This window comes from Penicillium diatomitis, assembly GCF_028827545.1.
Source record: "Penicillium diatomitis strain IBT 30728 chromosome Unknown utg000005l_segment0_segment0, whole genome shotgun sequence".
NCBI classification, from domain to species: Eukaryota; Fungi; Ascomycota; class Eurotiomycetes; order Eurotiales; family Aspergillaceae; genus Penicillium; species Penicillium diatomitis.
The window spans coordinates 2,908,904-2,927,548 of NW_026623177.1; the positions used below are offsets into that span (position 1 = coordinate 2,908,904).

At 45.8% G+C, this 18,645-nt stretch overlaps 7 protein-coding genes across 7 annotated transcripts; 4 read left to right on the plus strand and 3 right to left on the minus strand.

Moving 5' to 3' along the window:
* Window positions 1-1,127: 1,127 nt before the first annotated feature.
* Window positions 1,128-1,358, minus strand: N7539_005456 (uncharacterized protein; the record flags this gene model as incomplete). The annotated part of the gene is made up of 1 exon (XM_056935058.1): window positions 1,128-1,358. The coding sequence occupies one exon, from the start codon at window positions 1,356-1,358 to the stop codon at window positions 1,128-1,130; it is 231 nt and encodes a 76-aa protein (XP_056790252.1).
* A 1,396-nt stretch (window positions 1,359-2,754) lies between these two features.
* N7539_005457 (uncharacterized protein) lies at window positions 2,755-4,557 on the minus strand (the record flags this gene model as incomplete). Its single annotated transcript, XM_056935059.1, has 4 exons — window positions 2,755-3,162; window positions 3,261-3,839; window positions 3,912-4,304; window positions 4,399-4,557. The coding sequence occupies 4 exons, from the start codon at window positions 4,555-4,557 to the stop codon at window positions 2,755-2,757; spliced, it is 1,539 nt and encodes a 512-aa protein (XP_056790253.1).
* A 2,458-nt stretch (window positions 4,558-7,015) lies between these two features.
* Window positions 7,016-7,901, plus strand: N7539_005458 (putative acetyl xylan esterase (Axe1); the record flags this gene model as incomplete). The annotated part of the gene is made up of 3 exons (XM_056935060.1): window positions 7,016-7,369; window positions 7,460-7,639; window positions 7,731-7,901. 3 exons carry the CDS (start codon window positions 7,016-7,018, stop codon window positions 7,899-7,901), a joined length of 705 nt encoding a protein of 234 aa, XP_056790254.1.
* A 329-nt stretch (window positions 7,902-8,230) lies between these two features.
* Window positions 8,231-8,764, minus strand: N7539_005459 (zinc finger MYND domain-containing protein; the record flags this gene model as incomplete). The annotated part of the gene is made up of 1 exon (XM_056935061.1): window positions 8,231-8,764. One exon carries the CDS (start codon window positions 8,762-8,764, stop codon window positions 8,231-8,233), a length of 534 nt encoding a protein of 177 aa, XP_056790255.1.
* Window positions 8,765-9,623: 859 nt separating this feature from the next.
* Window positions 9,624-9,894, plus strand: N7539_005460 (uncharacterized protein; the record flags this gene model as incomplete). Its single annotated transcript, XM_056935062.1, has 2 exons — window positions 9,624-9,752; window positions 9,787-9,894. The coding sequence occupies 2 exons, from the start codon at window positions 9,624-9,626 to the stop codon at window positions 9,892-9,894; spliced, it is 237 nt and encodes a 78-aa protein (XP_056790256.1).
* Window positions 9,895-10,468: 574 nt separating this feature from the next.
* Window positions 10,469-12,828, plus strand: sit1 (putative siderochrome-iron transporter Sit1; the record flags this gene model as incomplete). The annotated part of the gene is made up of 9 exons (XM_056935063.1): window positions 10,469-10,708; window positions 10,789-10,872; window positions 10,946-11,086; window positions 11,160-11,264; window positions 11,330-11,749; window positions 11,821-11,878; window positions 11,935-12,216; window positions 12,289-12,348; window positions 12,422-12,828. 9 exons carry the CDS (start codon window positions 10,469-10,471, stop codon window positions 12,826-12,828), a joined length of 1,797 nt encoding a protein of 598 aa, XP_056790257.1.
* A 584-nt stretch (window positions 12,829-13,412) lies between these two features.
* On the plus strand, window positions 13,413-13,805 carry N7539_005462 (cupin domain-containing protein; the record flags this gene model as incomplete). The annotated part of the gene is made up of 1 exon (XM_056935064.1): window positions 13,413-13,805. One exon carries the CDS (start codon window positions 13,413-13,415, stop codon window positions 13,803-13,805), a length of 393 nt encoding a protein of 130 aa, XP_056790258.1.
* Window positions 13,806-18,645: the final 4,840 nt, after the last annotated feature.

An 18,645-nucleotide genomic window follows, 5' to 3' on the forward strand; every position in this document is an offset into this window, starting at 1 on the left:
GGAATTTTTAGGTCATGGGGTTCGAGGGATCAGTGATTCGCTTCAGAAACGATTTTCTTCAGATGAGGATCTGCTTCGTTTGGGACTTGCAGCTTCTGCATTGCAAGATAACTAGGTAGAACCTGAGATTTTCAGAGATTCCTTTGCGGCATGGTTGATTGATATCGAGGAAGGCAACATGAAAAATTACATACTGGACTAAGCCCATCTATCAATAGATCCGCTCGTAGCTAAAAATCAAAAGACGAAGGAATGCTAGTTCTATGTTTCTAGCCGACACATTGATTTGTTCGGCTGTGGTACTTGTACAAAGGTGTCGGCGTTGGGACCTGGATCCAATTTTGACCCTGCTACATAGCTTCAAATATATATGAATACCTTCTTGACGATTGAATATCTGAACACTCTCGACCCCCAGCAAGCTTCGCGGGAGCCCCTGAGTGACAGACTTGTCTCGCAGCCTTATCAAGATAAGTTGCCGGTCATCTTCGTAGACAAGACTCGACCTCAGCTCTAAGTTTGTTTTGCTTATTTTGGTCACGGCGTTGTGCTCAACTTCCTGATGGTCGTTAGCTGCTTGATTTTGAGCCATGTCACTTTCATCGTTCTCTTCAGTCTTTGTTGAGCTGTCTTGCTCGATTTCAGTGCTATTTTACCCGGCGTTGCGATGGTCATGAACCGCTTTTTTCTGAGACCTGTCGTCATTATCTTGATCGCCTTCCTTTTCCTCTGTCTCGCCAGAGACCTGCTTCGCTCGTTCAGCACGGCAAGATGGATTGTTTGTGATAACAGCCACGCATTTCTTATCACTAGCAAGGCCAATAATTTAAATCTCAGTGTATTATCCGTGCAATGGAAGATATGTCTTCCCATGGAATATTGCATCATTATGCAAGATTATTCAGTCGAAAGATGATAAGCACAAACTCGCAGGGTCGAGCACTGTCTTTTGACCCTAGAAGTCCCACCCTAAGTCGTGAAAGCCATTGATTCCCTAGAGCAGAGAGATTCTGCTCACCCTCCAACTTAAGTGCAACTGAAGTAGGAGTCGAATCGTGAACAGACGATGAAAAAGCGTCGTCGGCTGTGGAGGGGATTGAATATTAGACGGTCTAGCCCCTAGGTATTCACGACATGAATAATCCATGTAGCCCGACCTTCCGTCGAATGTAGATGGTCACAAAAGAGGGAATCTCCTCCCCTTCTCCTATCTGCACTTCTCCGAGCCGAGAGACTGAGGCATTGCGATGATTGAGGTATCCATCTGCTCCCTGTTGTTTGTAGGCCATGCTGAATTGATCACTGATGGTGGTAACTGCGAGGAAAAGCTTGTCGTCGTTGAGTGGTGGTAGAACCATCGTATCGAGCCACCGTCCATTTTTTGCGCTGCAGTGCCAGTGACTCCGTTCTGCAGGAGAACAGTATCGTCTTGCCATCCGGTAAAGTTTTCTCCGGATGTGTGGCATAAAATTACAGAGAACACGGTCACGGGATGCAAGCCACGCAGATTAGTGGGCCATTTGGGTTCTCTGTGATCTTGCAAATGAACTCCTTCTCTGACATAGATATTGGTACTCTGGAAGTTCAAATGTTCCAAAGTCAGCTCTTCTTTCTTTCTTCGTCAACATCATCTGAAGTGAAGTGGTTCTGCAAGAATTGAAGAGGCCAGAAACCCCGGGATAGCCGGTAGAGCAGCCATTTGGTCTTTACGATCATCAAATGTTTGCTCAAAAACACTATTATGTTTGCTCAAGATCAACTTTGACGTCTGCAAGCTTGGGCCTAGTCACAAGTTCGTCCATTTACGAACCAAATTTCTGAGGAACCCACGGTGTAACAAGCCCTTGCATCATGATTGCGCAGAAAAAGCTGAGTGTGTAATCGGGCTCCGAGGCTCCATGGCCGTCGACGTAAAGAATGTCAAAGCTAATGGTGTTGCGAGTGTCATCGTTCATTCGATCCCGATCTCGGTCCACGTGATATCATGCCCTCGGGGTGAAGAGGTGTATCACTGGAGGCCAGGGCGGATGTTCCTCTGGGATGATGACTTCGCCGATTGATGGAAGGGGAGAAAGGGCTCCCTTGTTGGGGAAAATAACAAAAGTCCATTTTGACTTGTTGTCAATTTCATTGAGAACAGATGGTGGTCTCATGTCTTTGAACGAGAGCAGATAGGGCCGTCCCAGAAAGACTCAGTGTAGGCCCAGAAAAACAACAGGAGTCAAAATTGCCCACGAGAAGAAGCTGTGATGATTCAAGTAGACGGGTGCAATAACAGATGACGCACAGTCAGAACACTTGAAACGAGCAGCGACTTGAGCGACTAGTCACAGCATCATAGAGCATATTGCCCATAGACACTAATGAATGATTCAGAGAGGGGAGTCATTCTGGATCCGAGCAGGGTTGTGCATCAACAACGCCTAGTTCAAGACCAGTATCTGCGACGGTCAAGAAGCCTCTTAAGACTCCAGCTCAATCTCGTCGGTGACCTCCATGACTCGCAAAGCCAGGCGCTTACGAGCACCCAGGCTGTACTAGAGTGTGAGACATCAGAGTTGCCAGGCAATATGAAATGAAAGTGTGTATATGGAGTATAGCGCAGTAAGATGTTCACCCTTTCCCGCGGTACTATGATTGAATCAGGACAAACAGCAACTGAAGTCAACACTACGGGTAAGATCGGCAGGACGAAATCCAATTTCCCGCCAAAAGATAGCCCATAGCTGAAGCCTTATCCTGCTGATATCGCATTCATTGCAATGACTCCTGCTCCCTGAGAATATGGTCGAGCTGAGCGGCAGATTGTTGAAGCTCCTCTTCGGTCGGAACATTGACTATTGTCAGATAGAGAACATCGCGAATTAGGATTTTCTTGAAAATCGTCTTGCGAGATCCCCTACTCTTGACTTTTCGAGGGCCACGAGGGGCACGACCGCGCGCAACACGCTGAGCGTCTTTATCCTCGCGGACCACGTTTCGGCGAACTTGTCTTGCCTCGCGGCGGGCCTCTCGACGCGGTGTAGGGTTCACAGCCCCGCCGGTAAGAAGAGCAATCAAGGAGCCACTGTTGGCTGGGTGCGTGGGATCATTGTAGCGTGATTTCAATGGCTCTCTGTGTTCCGCAGCAACAGCCAAAGATGAGCCCCGGTGCTCAGCCTCCTACACGATGCATATTTAGCAAGCCGAATCGCAGCAAAACAGACAATGTAAAGGGGCCTGAAAAAAGAAGAGCAAAAACGAAGGATTGTGGCACATACATAGAAAGCTTGACTCCGTCGGTCCATATAGTCTTGAACCCAATTTCCAGCATCTTTGAATCTGTCCAAAGTGCCAGGCTTCTTCTTCTGTAGGTCGTCATCGCCTGTCAAAGCAGCCTCTGCCACTTTATCCAGATCAGGAAAAACCAGCTCGGCTGCCTCCGGAAGTTCAATCTGCTGTTCAATTTCACCGTTGGTAACTCGAACGTCGCGAAGCCCCTTCTGAAGCTTCGACATTTCCGGGTCCGGATTGCTGTACTTGGCCACCGTTTGATTGATGTCCATCTTCTCCGTAGTAAAGAGTTTCTTCCCCAGCGAGCTCGTCAACCCGTAGATTGGCGCACTTGACTGGCTTGGATCTTTGTCTCTAAAGGCCATGACCAGGGCAAACAATCCGCGCGGCATAAACAAATCCTGGTTGACGCGGTCCAAGAATGTGTTACGGCGAGAACGGGATTGCATTTCTCGTGCCACACCCGACACCACTTGCAGGACCAATCCAGTCACCTGCGCTGCAACCTCCGGTACAAAACCAACAATACTAGAAGCCACGAAGACCACTTCGAGCCAGGAAGATGCCTGCCCGAAGAAAAGAATTAACAGATGACTTACTAGACGACTTTCACCCGCACCGAGGAAGTGGTAACTCACCTTGCTTGCTTTATCCCAACTCTCTAGATATTCCAGAAAAACCTCTTGACTGATGCCACAGTCGGCAAGAACTGGCGCATAGGCACGCACAAAGCCGCGAGATTTGTCTCGTGGTCGCCGCTGAGGAAGGATTACCGGGCATGGAAGTCGCCGAGGAGGATGAGGAGGAGGGCCTGCCTTTCTGACAAGCTGCCGCACAATTTCCTCTTCTTTCTTGATCTTGACACTTTCCGACTCTTCGGCCGCGGCTGCCTGCGATTCGTTGTATGTCGGCGGACTCAGCTGAGTGGCCATGTCATCCAGCTCCCACGCGGCTTCATCTTGAGCGAGAGTTCGCAGTTCTTCTGACTCTGAGTCCGAATCATCGTAAGATTCGCCTACTGATGTTGTAGTCTGCGAAAGATAGTTAGTTTCCTTTCTCGGGGGGAATATCTCGTCCTCTTGCATCCCCGTAGATGGGATCTTGGATGGGACCGGGATTCTCTACCTGGTGTCCGAAAGAAGGCCCCGCGCTTGAACAGCTTGCTTCGATGGGCTGGTCATCAAGCGCCTGTCCTGATTGCGAGCGCGACCGCGACCGCGACTTTGAGGAGTGAATGGCTTCGGAGGCCATTCCAAGACCCGCCCCAAGCATCTTTGACAACATTTTGGGTGGCATCTTGCATGAAAGACTGAAGAGTTGTGCTGAGCACTTGAAACTCACGGAGATCAAACAAGCTGGGGATTTTCAAGTACAAAATTAGAACGAGCACTTTCATCGCATCACTTCTTTCTCGTCATTTTAACAGTGAGCCATCTTCGTCAGGTGACATAAGCGCGACCATGCCGTTGGAGAACTCACAGCCACATCTCATCTGCTCAGCCCATCCTGTTGCAAAGTACAGCCCTCTTCTGGTCACTGGAGGTAGGGGCCAAATGCAATTCGAATCCTACGAAGTTACTCCGATAGGTCTAACACTCGCACCCTCTCAGTTATTACCACTTTTGGTAGAGGTCGGCTTACTTGACCCACCTTCATATCAACCTTAATCTGTTGGGCAGATGATAAGTAGGTTGCTAAGGTAAAGGTAGGTACCCCCTTAGCTTGAAGTGACCTATGAATGCTACCGATGAAGCCTCTAACATTCTCTTCACGTGGAGCTTCTCAAGGATTCTCTCGGCTTTTCACTCCAATCAGACATCGACTGCCCAAGTGTGCAGGCTTATAAGCCTCTGGCCCCCACCATACATCCCGTAAGTAGCTCCGAAGCATGGAGGCCCCTTATTCTGGGAGCTCACCACCTGTCAACCAACTCACTCGGTTACCAGTCCACGTTATGCTAGCGACAAATCTGAAATGCGTCAGCTCGGGAAGCTACAACAAGGAGAAACCTTACTTTTGATACCGAGCGGACTGTTCTGCCACGCTCACTCATTCCGTGCTTGGTATTTGCCCAAGGATTAATTACTCTTGAATCAATATATCTAGACTCGACAGTCTTCATTTCCAAGGTTGAATCAAGGGGGCTTCATGTTCGTGTACATCAGCACAACGCCGTGGAAGTGTAGATTCAGGTACCGGATCATCAGTGTTCGTAGTCTGCGCAGTGTCGGGGAAAGCTTGGTCTCCCGAACTGAAGAGTGATTTGATGTGCTGGTAGTCCATCTACATGGACTCTTGCAAATAGGGTGATGCCTTTTTCCCTCCGATCAAACTTTAAAATCTCTTTCGATGGGCGGTCGGCGTTCTTTTGAATGAGCTCAGGCTCTTGTGGTGTTGCTTCGGCTGAACATCGCCCACCCTAAGGTGCGGTCTGTTGCATTGTTAAGGTTGTTGCCATCCCAAAGCTCCAATGATAAAGCTTAAAAACTGGAGCCTCAGAGTGTCCACTTTCTCACTGTAGGCTGTAGTCTGCTCAACGGTGTTAGTTTATCAATTTAACCTCGCGTTGAGACTACCTCGGAAGTGACTACACAGCGGAGTTGGAATTATCTATGACAGTGCCCCGTCGAACAGCGATGGTTCCAAGGCGGTTGCCTCATCCAAGTTTATATTGATGAATCAAACTGACATTTTGAACGTTCGATTCAATCTTGAGGTCTTTGGCAACTAAATTGGAGGATAGCTCAAAGAATGGGTAAAAATGGATGTACTAATTCAATTACTGAACCTTCCCATTCACTCGGGAATGTTGGAAGCGCTATGGGCGAGGGACGGATGGAATCTATACGATGACGTCCACCTGCACACGCCTTTTTTGTTTTTGGAAGAGAAGAGGGATACTTTGCGGCTATTTCTGCGACTTTGTATTATTGCTTCACTTTTTGATAATTGCGTAACTACCTAAGGAACACGTCATTATTGACCTTCATACATGATGAAAGCAAGGTCGATGGATTAACCGCTTCGAGTATTCTCCACCTCTTAGGCTATATTGATCAACCTTCTGTCATCGGCAAAGGTATCAGAGTCACGTTACAACCCTGTCTCGACACTGACAGAGATTCTTCACGGCAAAGTTGATGCGGGGAAATTACCCCGGACTCTGTGCAGAATGCAGATCGTCTTCCCTTTTAAGACTTACAGCCGAAGAGGGATCCCTCACACTTCGTGACTCCACCGCGTTTCATCCCCTCTCCGAGCCTAGACTAATGGAACAGTAAGTCTTACACTGCTGAAACTCTCGATTTCGTCACGTCCAAGCTCATGTGGCTGTGGGCTTGTGTCTCCTTGAAACCTTGAGATCATTTAGCCTGAGCTCGAGTGTCCAATGACAGTAGGCTGGAAGTCAGCGGCGTGTCCGTTGCGTCTGAGAATGACTCCTGGAGTCATGGCTGCGTGTGAAGATTCAGCCAGAATGTTTACAATCGGTCGGGCAAATGGAGAGTTGACTATTTGGGCGCGGAGCTCTCGGTGTTCAAGGCATCCAATGGATAAAAGACGTGCTCTGGTCTGCTGAAGAAAGACCGTATAAAGGCACGCAACCTTCCTGCGTCGTTGAAGCAACATATCATTCAGCTCAAACCGTCGTTCACTACACTTACAGCCTCGCATTTTCTTCTATCTTGCCCGTGTTTTGAATTGGCAGAACTCTCAAATTCCCTCAAGCAAGACGAATTGTACAATGCATACCAAACTCCTCGCCGCCTCGCTCTTTGGCCTGGGTGCCATCGCAGTCCCCTTGGAAGCCAACGTTGAAAAGCGCAGCTGTCCTCCCATCCACATTTTCGGTGCCCGTGAAACCTCAGTCAGCCCGGGCTTTGGCTCTGCGGGAACTGTGGTCAACTCCATTCTGAACGCTTACCCTGGCTCAACCGCCGAAGCGATCAACTATCCCGCCTGTGGTGGACAAGCGTCTTGTGGCTATGTCGGCTACTCCAGCTCCGTGCAGCAGGGTATCAACGCCGTCACTTCGGCTGTGAATCAGTTCAATTCTCAGTGTCCGAGTACCAAGATTGTCCTGGTCGGATATTCTCAAGTAAGTGCAAATGCGTCTGAACCTAGAAGAGCTTCCATTTGATTTGTTCGGGAGGGACTTCTTCAAAGATGCTAATGAATTGATTGCCAGGGAAGCGAAATCTTCGACGTCAACCTCTGCGGTGGCGGTGACCCCAACCAAGGATTCAACAACAAGAACGTGCTGCTTTCCTCTTCTGCAGTCAACATGGTCAAGGCAGCCATCTTCATGGGTGATCCCTTGTTCAAGGCCGGTCTGCCTTACGAGGTTGGAAGCTGCAGAGCTGGAGGAGTAAGTATCATGTTTCATCTTCTGAGATTAATCCCATTTTGCCGGTCTGCACGTTTCATATTCTATAAATTGCTTACATACCCTTGTTTAGTTTGATGCACGCCCGTCTGGCTTCTATTGCCCTTCAGCCAGCAAGATCCAGTCGTACTGTGACGCCTCGGACCCGTATTGTTGCAATGGTAACAACCCTGCTACCCACCAGGGCTACGGTAACGAGTACGGTTCTCAGGCATTGGCCTTTGTCAAGTCCAAGCTGGGTTAGATGAGAGTACCGAGCGTTCAGCAAAACTGGATCTTGGGTTGGACGTGGAACAACTGTTATGAGAGGGAGCAGTAGCAATGAGATGTGTAACGAATAAATACAGCAAACGTCCTGCTAGTATTGAATTCATCACTTTTAAGAGGCAAGGAGTGGACTAAATCATCAGTAGATGGGACTCGTGTCCATTTCTACTTTACAGAGAAACCCGCAAGGAGATGAGAAGACTCCTGTGATGTAGACATCGCACATCTTGGTTTATAGAATCACAGATCTGCAAATGCCACTGTCCAAGAGAAAAAGTAACCCATGCTATACTCATTGCTGATCTCTCATGAAGTCGTCGGACAGCAATCCTGTTTATGAGAGCTCCAATCCGCCTTTTGACAATCCCGACTGCAATAATAAGCCCACTTGCAACGAGCACATCGCTGAAAGCTATAGTCCAACGACGGCGTAAACCCACAGAAATTACAGCTCTGGTCCACTTCGCCCTCAAACTGATCCTCGGGGAGAAAAGGAACGGCCGCTTCCAGCTCCCGTCGCATCCTGTCCCACTTTTTCTGCGCAGTCTTGGTCATTTCGGGATCCGACTCCGAAACCTGACACAGCTCCTCCCGCACACCGATGGCGCGCAGTCGAGCAGAGACCGCCTCGGCCAGGGCCGGATTATCGGTACTCCAAGTCCATGGTGCCCAGGGCATGTTGCTGTCTTTCATCTGATAGATGGGGCCGTCTTCGTCGAATCGGCCGATGAAGGAGTACAAGAGAAGGGGGACGATCACCTTGGCTTGTTGTGCAAGTGGGAGAGAGACAATCCTGGTGCGGCCTTCAGTATGCTCGTGGTCGCTGTAGGGGTTTACCATGAAGACGGCATCGCCGGGAACCAGCGGCAAAAATTAAACGCAGAAGTGGTAGTGGTTGATGTTCCCTAGATCGTCGACTTTGGGGCGGCGCAGTGCATTGAAGATGTTGACGCGATCGCGCTGTCCGGAAGACATGGTGGTTGTAGGTGCCGTGTGGTACTGTAGATGCTGGGACACTTGTGATGGATAGGGAGTGGTCTTGTTTGGAACTTAATCCTGCGTTTCACTCTTGGCTTGCCCGGTCGCGCTTCTACCGGAGTGTCGCTTGATCGTAAAATTTCTATTTCTTCTTTTGCCCCCTCTCTCCTCTCGTGTTTCTGTTTTCCGAGCCGAAAAAGCGGGTCTCGAAGCTAGACGTTGTGAGAGGACGATGCCGTTGCTTGGCGGCCGACAAGTGCAAGATTTCAAAAAGGAGGTCGTAATTTCTGTCAGGCGACTGTTTATGAACCTTTCGAGCTTTCTTGACATCGTGTTCTTTCATGATTCCGTGTTTCAAGGAACAATAACGCAAAGGTCAAGATGACTAGTAGGTCATCACGCCTGTGATGAGTTGGACTATACTTTCTGCCTCAGGCTCCCAGAATCACATTATGTTGCTAGTTCCCGACAGTGGACACTGGCAGACAGATGGTTTCCAAGTAGTCACCCATCTCACCAGTGTCTGACGATGGCGCCATTTCCACATGGTGCCTGATAGTGTGATCTGGGGCCACCTCTAGATCAATGGAAGGCCACTGTATCACTGCGGAGGAAATGCGTCGTCATCCACTCGCAGGAAAAACATGGCGCGACGCATCGGAAGTCTACCGTGGACTCCCGTCGGTCCTGACCTCACAGGAAGTCACTTAAGACATGCACAATGGCCGAGGGTGGGATCTCCGAGAGCACACGAGCAGTACGTAACACGTCCGAGTCCGAAGATGAGGGGAAACAATCCAATACACGAGTCACTCGACCGTCATCGGATGATCGGACACGCGCGCTGTGCGTCAGTCAGAAGCATCCGAGGAATTCCTTATCAGATCTTTGGCCAAGCCTCATTGGAAAGTCCCGACCTTCTAGAGACCCATCTTCGCCCTGAGCCTGGACATGGTTCCATGGGAACCATGAGAAATCTGATTGATCAGTAAGACTTTTTTTTCTCCTCCCGGCGTGGCTATGGCTATGTTTACATTTCAGACCAAGCTCCGGGCCCACGTTAGGCGGCCATTGCCCTCGACCACCACGCGAGCGCAGTGCCCTGAACATCTGGCCAAGGAGTCAACCGCTTACTGGCTTAACAGTATCCATTTCTCGGAGAGCATGGCAGCATGCACATGTGGTGGACCCGGAAATCAATCGGTGAACGGTGGAAGTCGGATCCCTTTTCAGAGTCTGGCTTGACTAGTGTCTCTGGGCGCGTTCTCGGCGAGGAAAAGATTCCATCAGATAAGATGAAATCATGGGCTAATGTGGATCCTCTGCACCCGTCGTGGCCAATCACATCTTGACCGCGGGTTGCCATTGGGTAAAACCAACTTTATCAATCTTCGGCCTGAGCTCGCCTATGCACTTGGGGTAGAGAAACGGGCTATAGGCCTCGGAGTTCTTTAAAACCGGCTTGGACCCCGGGCTTCTTCCCATTTTTGTTTGATCTCTCTGCTCTGCACTCCTCAGATCATCGTTTCATCTCAGATTGGAATCTCTTCAATCGCCGCGTTCACCATGGTAAACCCACCGGCCATGACCACTGATCGCGTGGGTGAGATAAGCGAGAAGGCCCCACAGACTACAGAGAGCTCCCGCCAGGATGTACAGTTGCTAGGTCTGGAGAGTCCAGGTGTCAAACGCATCGAGGTCATTGCCTCTCATTTCCGTCTTGTGGATCGTGTTTGTCTCTTTCTGGCCATCTTTTTGATCGCTTACGTGTACGGCATCGATGGTACTGTCCGCTATACGTATCAGGTACGATTTTGAAACCCCTAGTGTTGGCAAGTACATCATTGGGAGGAAACAAAATACTGACACATCTATCATGTCTCCAGCCTCTCGCTACCCAAAGCTATGGACAACACAGTCTTCTTGCAACAGTCAATGTTCTTCGTGCGGTCATTGCTGCCGCGGCACAGGTACGTCGTCTAATGCGACCTTCCCAAATTATCCTAGTTTGGACTGTGAGCAGCTGACAGATGATATCACTAGCCCACCGCGGCGAAGATCGCCGATGTCTTCGGCCGTGTCGAACTTATCCTCGTGTCCATTGTCTTTTACACTGTGGGAACCGTCGTTGAAGCTTGCGCCCAAAACGTGCAGACCTTCTGCGCCGGTGCTGTGATTTATCAGGTACTTTTTCTTGGCTTTATCGCAAGATTGTCTCACATGTCAGAGGGATTAAGGACTGACAGTCGGTTGACAGATCGGATACACTTGCATTATGCTGCTGGTCGAGGTCTTGATTGGTGATATCACCTCTACTCGGTCCCGTCTCCTGTTCTCTTATATTCCAACTCTGCCATTCATCGTATGTTTCTGAATCTCATTGCTGTCCCACGCCTGCTAGGGCTCAGTCGACTGACCCATTCGCAGATCAACACTTGGATCAGTGGCAACCTGACCTCTTCCGTTCTCAAAGTAACCAGCTGGCAATGGGGAATCGGCATGTTTGCGATCATCTACCCCGTTTGCGCACTGCCCTTGCTTGCAGTCTTGTTGAATGTTCAGCGTCGGGCCAAGGCTTCGGGCCAGCTCAGCTCTTACCTTACCCCATTCCAACAGCTCGGAGCCAGCCGGCTTACGAGGGAGCTGTTCTGGCAATTGGATGTTGTTGGGATTGTGTTGATGATTGGTGTCTTTGCTTGCATTTTGGTTCCGTTCACACTTGCAGGAGGGGTGACTGCGCAGTGGAAGACTGCCAAGGTCATTGCGCCTCTGGTGATTGGAGTGCTTCTCATTCCGGTCTGGGTCTACTGGGAGAAGACGTGCTTGCATCCTATGTTGCCGTTTAAGGTTTGTTCTTTTCTCCTCGCTTTCTCTGGGATGCCGGATGAATAAGATGCTGACATTGTTCTGTCATACAGCGTCTCAAGGATCGCGGTGTCTGGGGTGCCCTCGGGATCGCAGTCATGCTCAACACTGGTGAGTTCGGACGACCCCCCTTTACTCACATGAGACAATACTGATTGCATATACAGCGTGGTATCTCCAAGGTGACTTTTTGTATACCGTACTCGCGGTGAGCTTCGATGAATCCGTGCTCAGCGCCACTCGCATCACTTCCCTTTACAGTTTCGCCTCTGTCCTCACCGGTACTTTCCTGGGCTTCGTTGTCTTCCGCGTCCGTCAATTGAAGCCCTTTATTGTGGCGGGCACGATGTTGTTCACGGTTGCCTTTGGTGTTTTGATCCACTTCCGTGGTGGTGCCAATCATTCGAGCCATTCCGGTGTGATCGGTGGACAGGTGCTTTTGGGTATTGGTATGACTCCCTCATTCCATCTGTTCTTCACTTGCCTGTAGTGCAGCACGGTTTACTGATGATGATATACAGCCGGAGGAATGTTCCCTTACCCAGCACAAGCCAGTATCCAGGCTGTGTCCAAGCATGAGCGTAAGTATTTTAACGACACTCCACCGAAAAAGTAGCTCCACACGTGGGCAATCTCACTAAGACGAAACTACAGATCTCGCCGTCGTCACCGGCATCTTCCTCGCCTCCTACAACATCGGCAGCGCTCTCGGTAACACCATCTCTGGCGCCATCTGGAACCAAGTCCTTCCCTCTGAGCTTTCTCGCCGTCTTGGTAACGAGACTCTCGCCGCCGAGGTCTATGCCCAGCCGCTTCTCTTTGCCGCGTCAAACCCCGTGGGTACATCCGACCGGGATAACGTGATTCTGGCGTACCGCAAGACTCAGAGTCTGTTGTGCATCACTGGTCTTTGTCTGACGGTCCCATTGATCGCGTTTGCGCTTTGCACGCGCAATCCCAGGTTGACCACGGAGCAGACGCTCGCTAAGGTGGAAGAGTCCGAGTCCGAGTCCGACTCGGACTCGGATTCGCATTCGACGAGGAATGAGACTAGGGCTTAGGGGATGATGCCTGGTATGAGGGAGGTCATCCTTTGAAAGAAGTGAAATGGCCTGCGCCTATGATTGTTTAACGTTATGAGGCCGGATGGTGTTTGTTTACGACGTGACCTCGAGAGTTCTGGGCTCATGAAAAGTTGCTTGATAATTAATTATAAATTCATAGTTGTATACTACTGTTTCGGTTCTAACACTGATGTATACCAATCACTACTGAGGTATATTTCGCACACGGCACTTGACTCACAGTCAGATCGGTCACTTACTGGACCTTTGGTGTATGAGTCGCGCAGTTTCCAATACGTCGACGGGCTGATATGCCATGCCACTATTCCGATTCCACACTTCGCGCGGTCACGCCGATCAAATTCTCCCAACATGGACCAAACCGCCCATATTCCAGAACAATCCAGCCTGCCTCACCACTGTGCCATTCTTCCAACCATCCTCCATCCCCAATCCCCTTCAGACCGCGGGACACAACACTCGAGCTCCGTTTTTCCCGCCACCCTGCCAATCAATATCTAAACAACCACAAGTCTCACATAGAAGATCCACATCCCCCCTCCCCCGAACCCCAAATCCATATGCTCTCCTTCCTCGCCCGCCACGTCCCCCGCAACAAAACAGCACACCTGAACCCCATCCACTTTGACGCTGGCCGATCCTCCATCGAGTTCAAACCCCCAACCGACCAGTACCTCGTCATCAACCGCTGGCCGCCCGCTTCCAGCACCGCCAATAAGGCCATCGCGCTTCGGCCCCCTCTTCACTGGCACCGCCATCAAACCGAGACATTCCACGTCTTGGCCGGTGCGGCCGAGTTCATATATGATGGGCGGACCGTCGTGAAACGCGCCGACCAAACGATGCCCATCCCTGCTGGGGTGGTCCATACGTTTTGTAATGCGAGTACAACGGAGGAACTGGCGGTTGATTTTGTGCTTGAGCCGAGTATATGTGACTCCCAGGCAGTATAGCTACGATAACCTACGTATGGAAGAAGGAAGGTGAAGTAACTGTGTCCTATGTAACGAAGAAAACCAAGACGAAGGGGAAAAAGGAAAGGAAGAAATAAGGAAGGTGAAGTACTACCTTAAATACCTATCGTAGGCGGGGCTATAGTAAGGCGGCAGAATCCTTATAGAAAGTCCCGGATAGAAGGTTCCTCTACAGAAGTAAACCGAAAGGTAAACAATCCTTAGGCTCTAGCGTATATATACGCGTGAGGCTTCTATTAATAACGCGTAGGTAAATATCTAATCTTATAAATATAAATATCGATTATATAATCTCCTCCTTAACTCCCTAAGTCTATATCTATTAACTAGCTAACTAACCTACTAGTTAATACTAACTCGCTAGTCGGCTAACTAACTAGTTAGTAAACTTACTAGTTCACGGTAACTAACTAGTTAACTTATCTAACTAACTCTATACTCTAAGTCTATTTACGAACTAGTTAACCGACTAGCTAGTTAACTATTAACTTATTACCTATATATTATATTACCCCCTATTTAGACTTACGACTATCCTTAGGCGCGGTGACGTTATAGTATATTATCGTCTAGGTATACTAGTAGCTCCTTATTAAGAGCCTCGTACTTATAACGTATAGGTAATAAGTTAATAGTTAACTAGCTAGTCGGTTAACTAGTTCGTGAATAAGACTTAGAGTATAGAGTTAGTTAGATAAGTTAACTAGTTAGTCACCGTGAACTAGTAAGTTTACTAACTAGTTAGTTAGCCGACTAGCGAGTTAGTATTAACTAGTAGGTTAGTTAGCTAGTTAATAGGTATAGACTTAGGGAGTTAAGAAGGAGATTATATAATCGATGTTTACGTTTATAAGATTAGATATTTACCTATATATTATTAATAGAAACCTTATATATATATATACGCTAGAGCCTAAGGATTATTTATCTTTCGGTTTACTTCTATAGAGGAACCTTCTATCTAGGACTTTCTATAAGGATTCTACCGTCTTACTATAGCCCTACCTATAATAGGTATTTAAGGTAGTACTTTACCTTCCTTATTTCTTCCTTTCCTTTTTCCCCTTCGTCTTAGTTTTCTTTATTATATAGGATATAGTTACTTTACCTTCTTCCTTCTATATATAGGTTCTCGTAGCTATACTACCTAGGAGTTATATAAAAACTAAGACCTTTAATATTCTTTTTATCTTTATATAATAGACTAGCGCTTACTATAAGTTATTAAGTCTTTATATATTATCTTCCCTTATTTTTCTCTTTTCCCTTTAAACGATCGATACGGTAGTACCTATTAATATAGTACGCCTAGGTATTAATAAAGAACCCGGTTAGGGAGAGTCGCGTAGTATACGTTAATAGAGCTCCTTAGCTAGACCTAATAATCTTCTCTGTAAAGACTACGATATATATTTTATTTAGGTTACGCCTTAGCTAGATAATCTACTCGAGTATTTACGTAATAGAAAACTTAGCTATAAGAATTTTATCGACTTAGTACGCGACGAACCTAGGTTTATATTCGACTTAATATAGGATATATAGCGAGCGACGGTTAACTACTTATATTATCTCGATAATAAAGTAGAGGAATAGCGCGGATAGCTTACTATAGCTACCGCTAAGGTAGTTAAACTAATAAATCGGAAGATAATAAATAACGAGCTTCTTTATAAGTCCGAGGAACGTACCGATCTTAATACTATTACTATTAAGCTTTTATAGATAACCCTCTAGTAGATCTATACCTCCGCCGATCGAATTAAAATAAGCTATCCTATACCTCCTACTAACTAACGTAAGTAGCGTAAAGCTACCGTAGATACTACTATAATAGGCTATTCCGATTCTATATACGCTATATATAAATTTAAGATCCCCGATCTATCCCTATTTACTAATAGAAAGGAAATAACTTAGGAAAACTAGAAGATTACGATAGAGCGTAAGCTATATAGTATAGGACTAGACCTTACCGATCCCTTAGCTTTAGACTACGCTTACTCTCGATACGGAGATATAGCCGAACAGAATATTAATTAATATATAATAGATATAGCCTCCGAGCGATACTAGAACTATAACGACCTCTTTAAGTATCTTAGATCTATCTTCGGCGACTATAATAAAGCTATACGCTCTAAACGGGATTTCTAGAACTTAGAGATATAGGGTAGCTAGTTATTTAGTAACTTCCTATCTTAGTTCTCTTATCTCTTCGACGCCGGCGAACTTATTATAGGCGAGCGCTAGAAGAAGTATATCCTCTAGAACCGCTTAACTCCCCGACTTCGGGAGATTATCGATATCGACTTAATCGATAAGCCCCTTATATCCTTTACCGAGTTTAGCCGTAAGATTAGAAAGAAGTACGACGCTCTTTACCTAAGTAGCTAGATCTCTGCTTAGCGACGCGGCTAGACTACTAATAATAAAAGTACCGATCCGTCTAGAGCGTCGAAGGCGTATTTCTCTAAGAAGTCTAATAATAAGACTACTACTATAACTCCGGTATTATCTAGTACTATACCTCGCGAGATAAAGATAATCCTAGTATCTAACGCTAAGAGTCTAGATAGGAAGATCTATATCTACTATATAAAGAAAGAACGATACTTTAGATATAGATAGACCGGATATATATCTTCTAAGTATCCTAGTAAGGAACGCGCTACTTTAGTAGCTAAGATATTAGTACCTAATCCTAGTTATATAGAAGAGATCTCTAAACCCTCCGAGGCGGGAAAAGCCTAAGCCTAGAATAAGTCTCTCTTCTAGGTATAAGTATTACGAAAGTAGTTATACCTTTAGATTTATATATAGTATTAGGAAATAATAAATAATTTACTTTTCTAATTATACTTATATCTAATAGTTAGTTAACCTATATAACTACTTTACTCGATACTAGAGTAATATCCTATATAGCTATCGATAAAGGATTAGCCTATACTATCCGAGATATTTAGAATATTTTATAGATACCTTTACCCTAGTTAGTAAAGGTAGAGGGATATAATAGGAAAGATAGAAACGCTATTACCTATATAATTATTCTAACTCTCTAGATCGACGGATAACGGTTTTATTAGATACTATTTCTTATTACCGATTTAGATTATTACTATATAATTATCGGATAAGCCTAATTCGCGTATTATTAAGTATTATTAGATTATATAAATTACCGAATCTAGTAGTCTACTAAAGTTATCCTAGTAGATAAGATAGCCGGGAAACTAACTCTAGAGATTCCTCTACCGGTATTAACGCGTCTATAGGTTATAAATTAGAAATATTAGGTATATACTAAAGCCTATAACCGGGAAATAGAGCGACTGATCGAGTAGAAGTAGATCGATAGATCTCGGGTTATTTTAACTATATATAACGCCGAATATCGACTTCCTAAAGAGTTCTTAAGTAATTATATATAAGCCTACGAGGTATTTAGCTATATAATAGCTAGGGATAGAGAACCGGTAGTCCTAGCTCCTTAACTATCTCGCGTAGAATTAAATACCGTATTTCTAAGTCCTACTCGAGCTTTTATTAGTCGAGTAGGGTTTAAATACTATATATAAGCTAAGGATACCGAAGTATTTATTACTACTCTTAACGAGATCGATATAGTAATTACAGAACTAGCTTCTAGGAACGAAGTAGTTATAGAGAAGGAGTCTATTTAATAGTAAATTCCTAAGGTATACTATAATCTATAAGAGTTCTTCTCGTAATATAAGTCTAATATTCTACTACTATATCGGGGCTTATTCGACTATAAGATCCTTCTTAACGGAGAGTAGAGACTAGGCTATTATCCCCTCTATAAGATAAACTAGGAGAAGCTTAAAGTAGTTCGAAAGTACCTTTTCGAGAACTTATAAAAGGGCTTTATTATTCTATTAAGATACCCCTTTACTTCTCTAATCCTAATAGTAAAGAAGGTAGATAGCAGACTATACTTCTATATAGACTACTAATAACTAAATACGGTCACGGAAAAAGATATCTATCTATTACTATTTATTAATAAGATAATAGACCGGTTAGCCCGCGTAAGACGCTTTACTAAACTCGACGTATAGTAGGGATTCTATTAACTTAGAATAGCGGCGGACTTAGAGAATCTAATAACGTTTATAACTCGATATAGGATCTTTAAGTATAAGATTATACTATTTAGGTTATATAGTAGATCTATCTCCTTCTAATAGTATATTAACTAGGTACTTAGGGATCTCTTAGATATAGTTACTATTATATTTATAGATAATATCCTAATCTTTAGCGAGGACCCCGAGAAGTATATTAAATACGTTCGGGCTATAATCTAATGATTATAAGCTATAGGACTTTAGGTAGTAATCTATAAATATAAGTTCGACCGAACCGAGACTAAGTTCTTAGGTTTTATCGTAGGAGTAGATAGAGTAAGGACTAATCCTAAGAAGATTAAGGCTATTTATAAGTAGTAAACTCCTATAATAGTTAAAGGAGTTTAGTCCTTTCTTAGGTTCTATAATTTCTATTATTATTTTATTACTACCTATAGTCGTATCGCGAAGCTACTCTACTAACTTATAAAAAAGGACTATATATTTATATAGAGCGAGGACTATATAAATACCTTCTAGTAACTAAAAACTACTCTTTCTTTAGCGCCTATCTTAGTATACTACTATCCGGAGAGGGAGATAAGACTAGAAATAGACGCCTCGAAGGATATTATCGCGGGAGTACTATCCTAGAAGTAGGATAGATTATAGTATCCTATTAGATTCTTCTCTAAGACTATATTACCTAGGGAGCGGAAGTA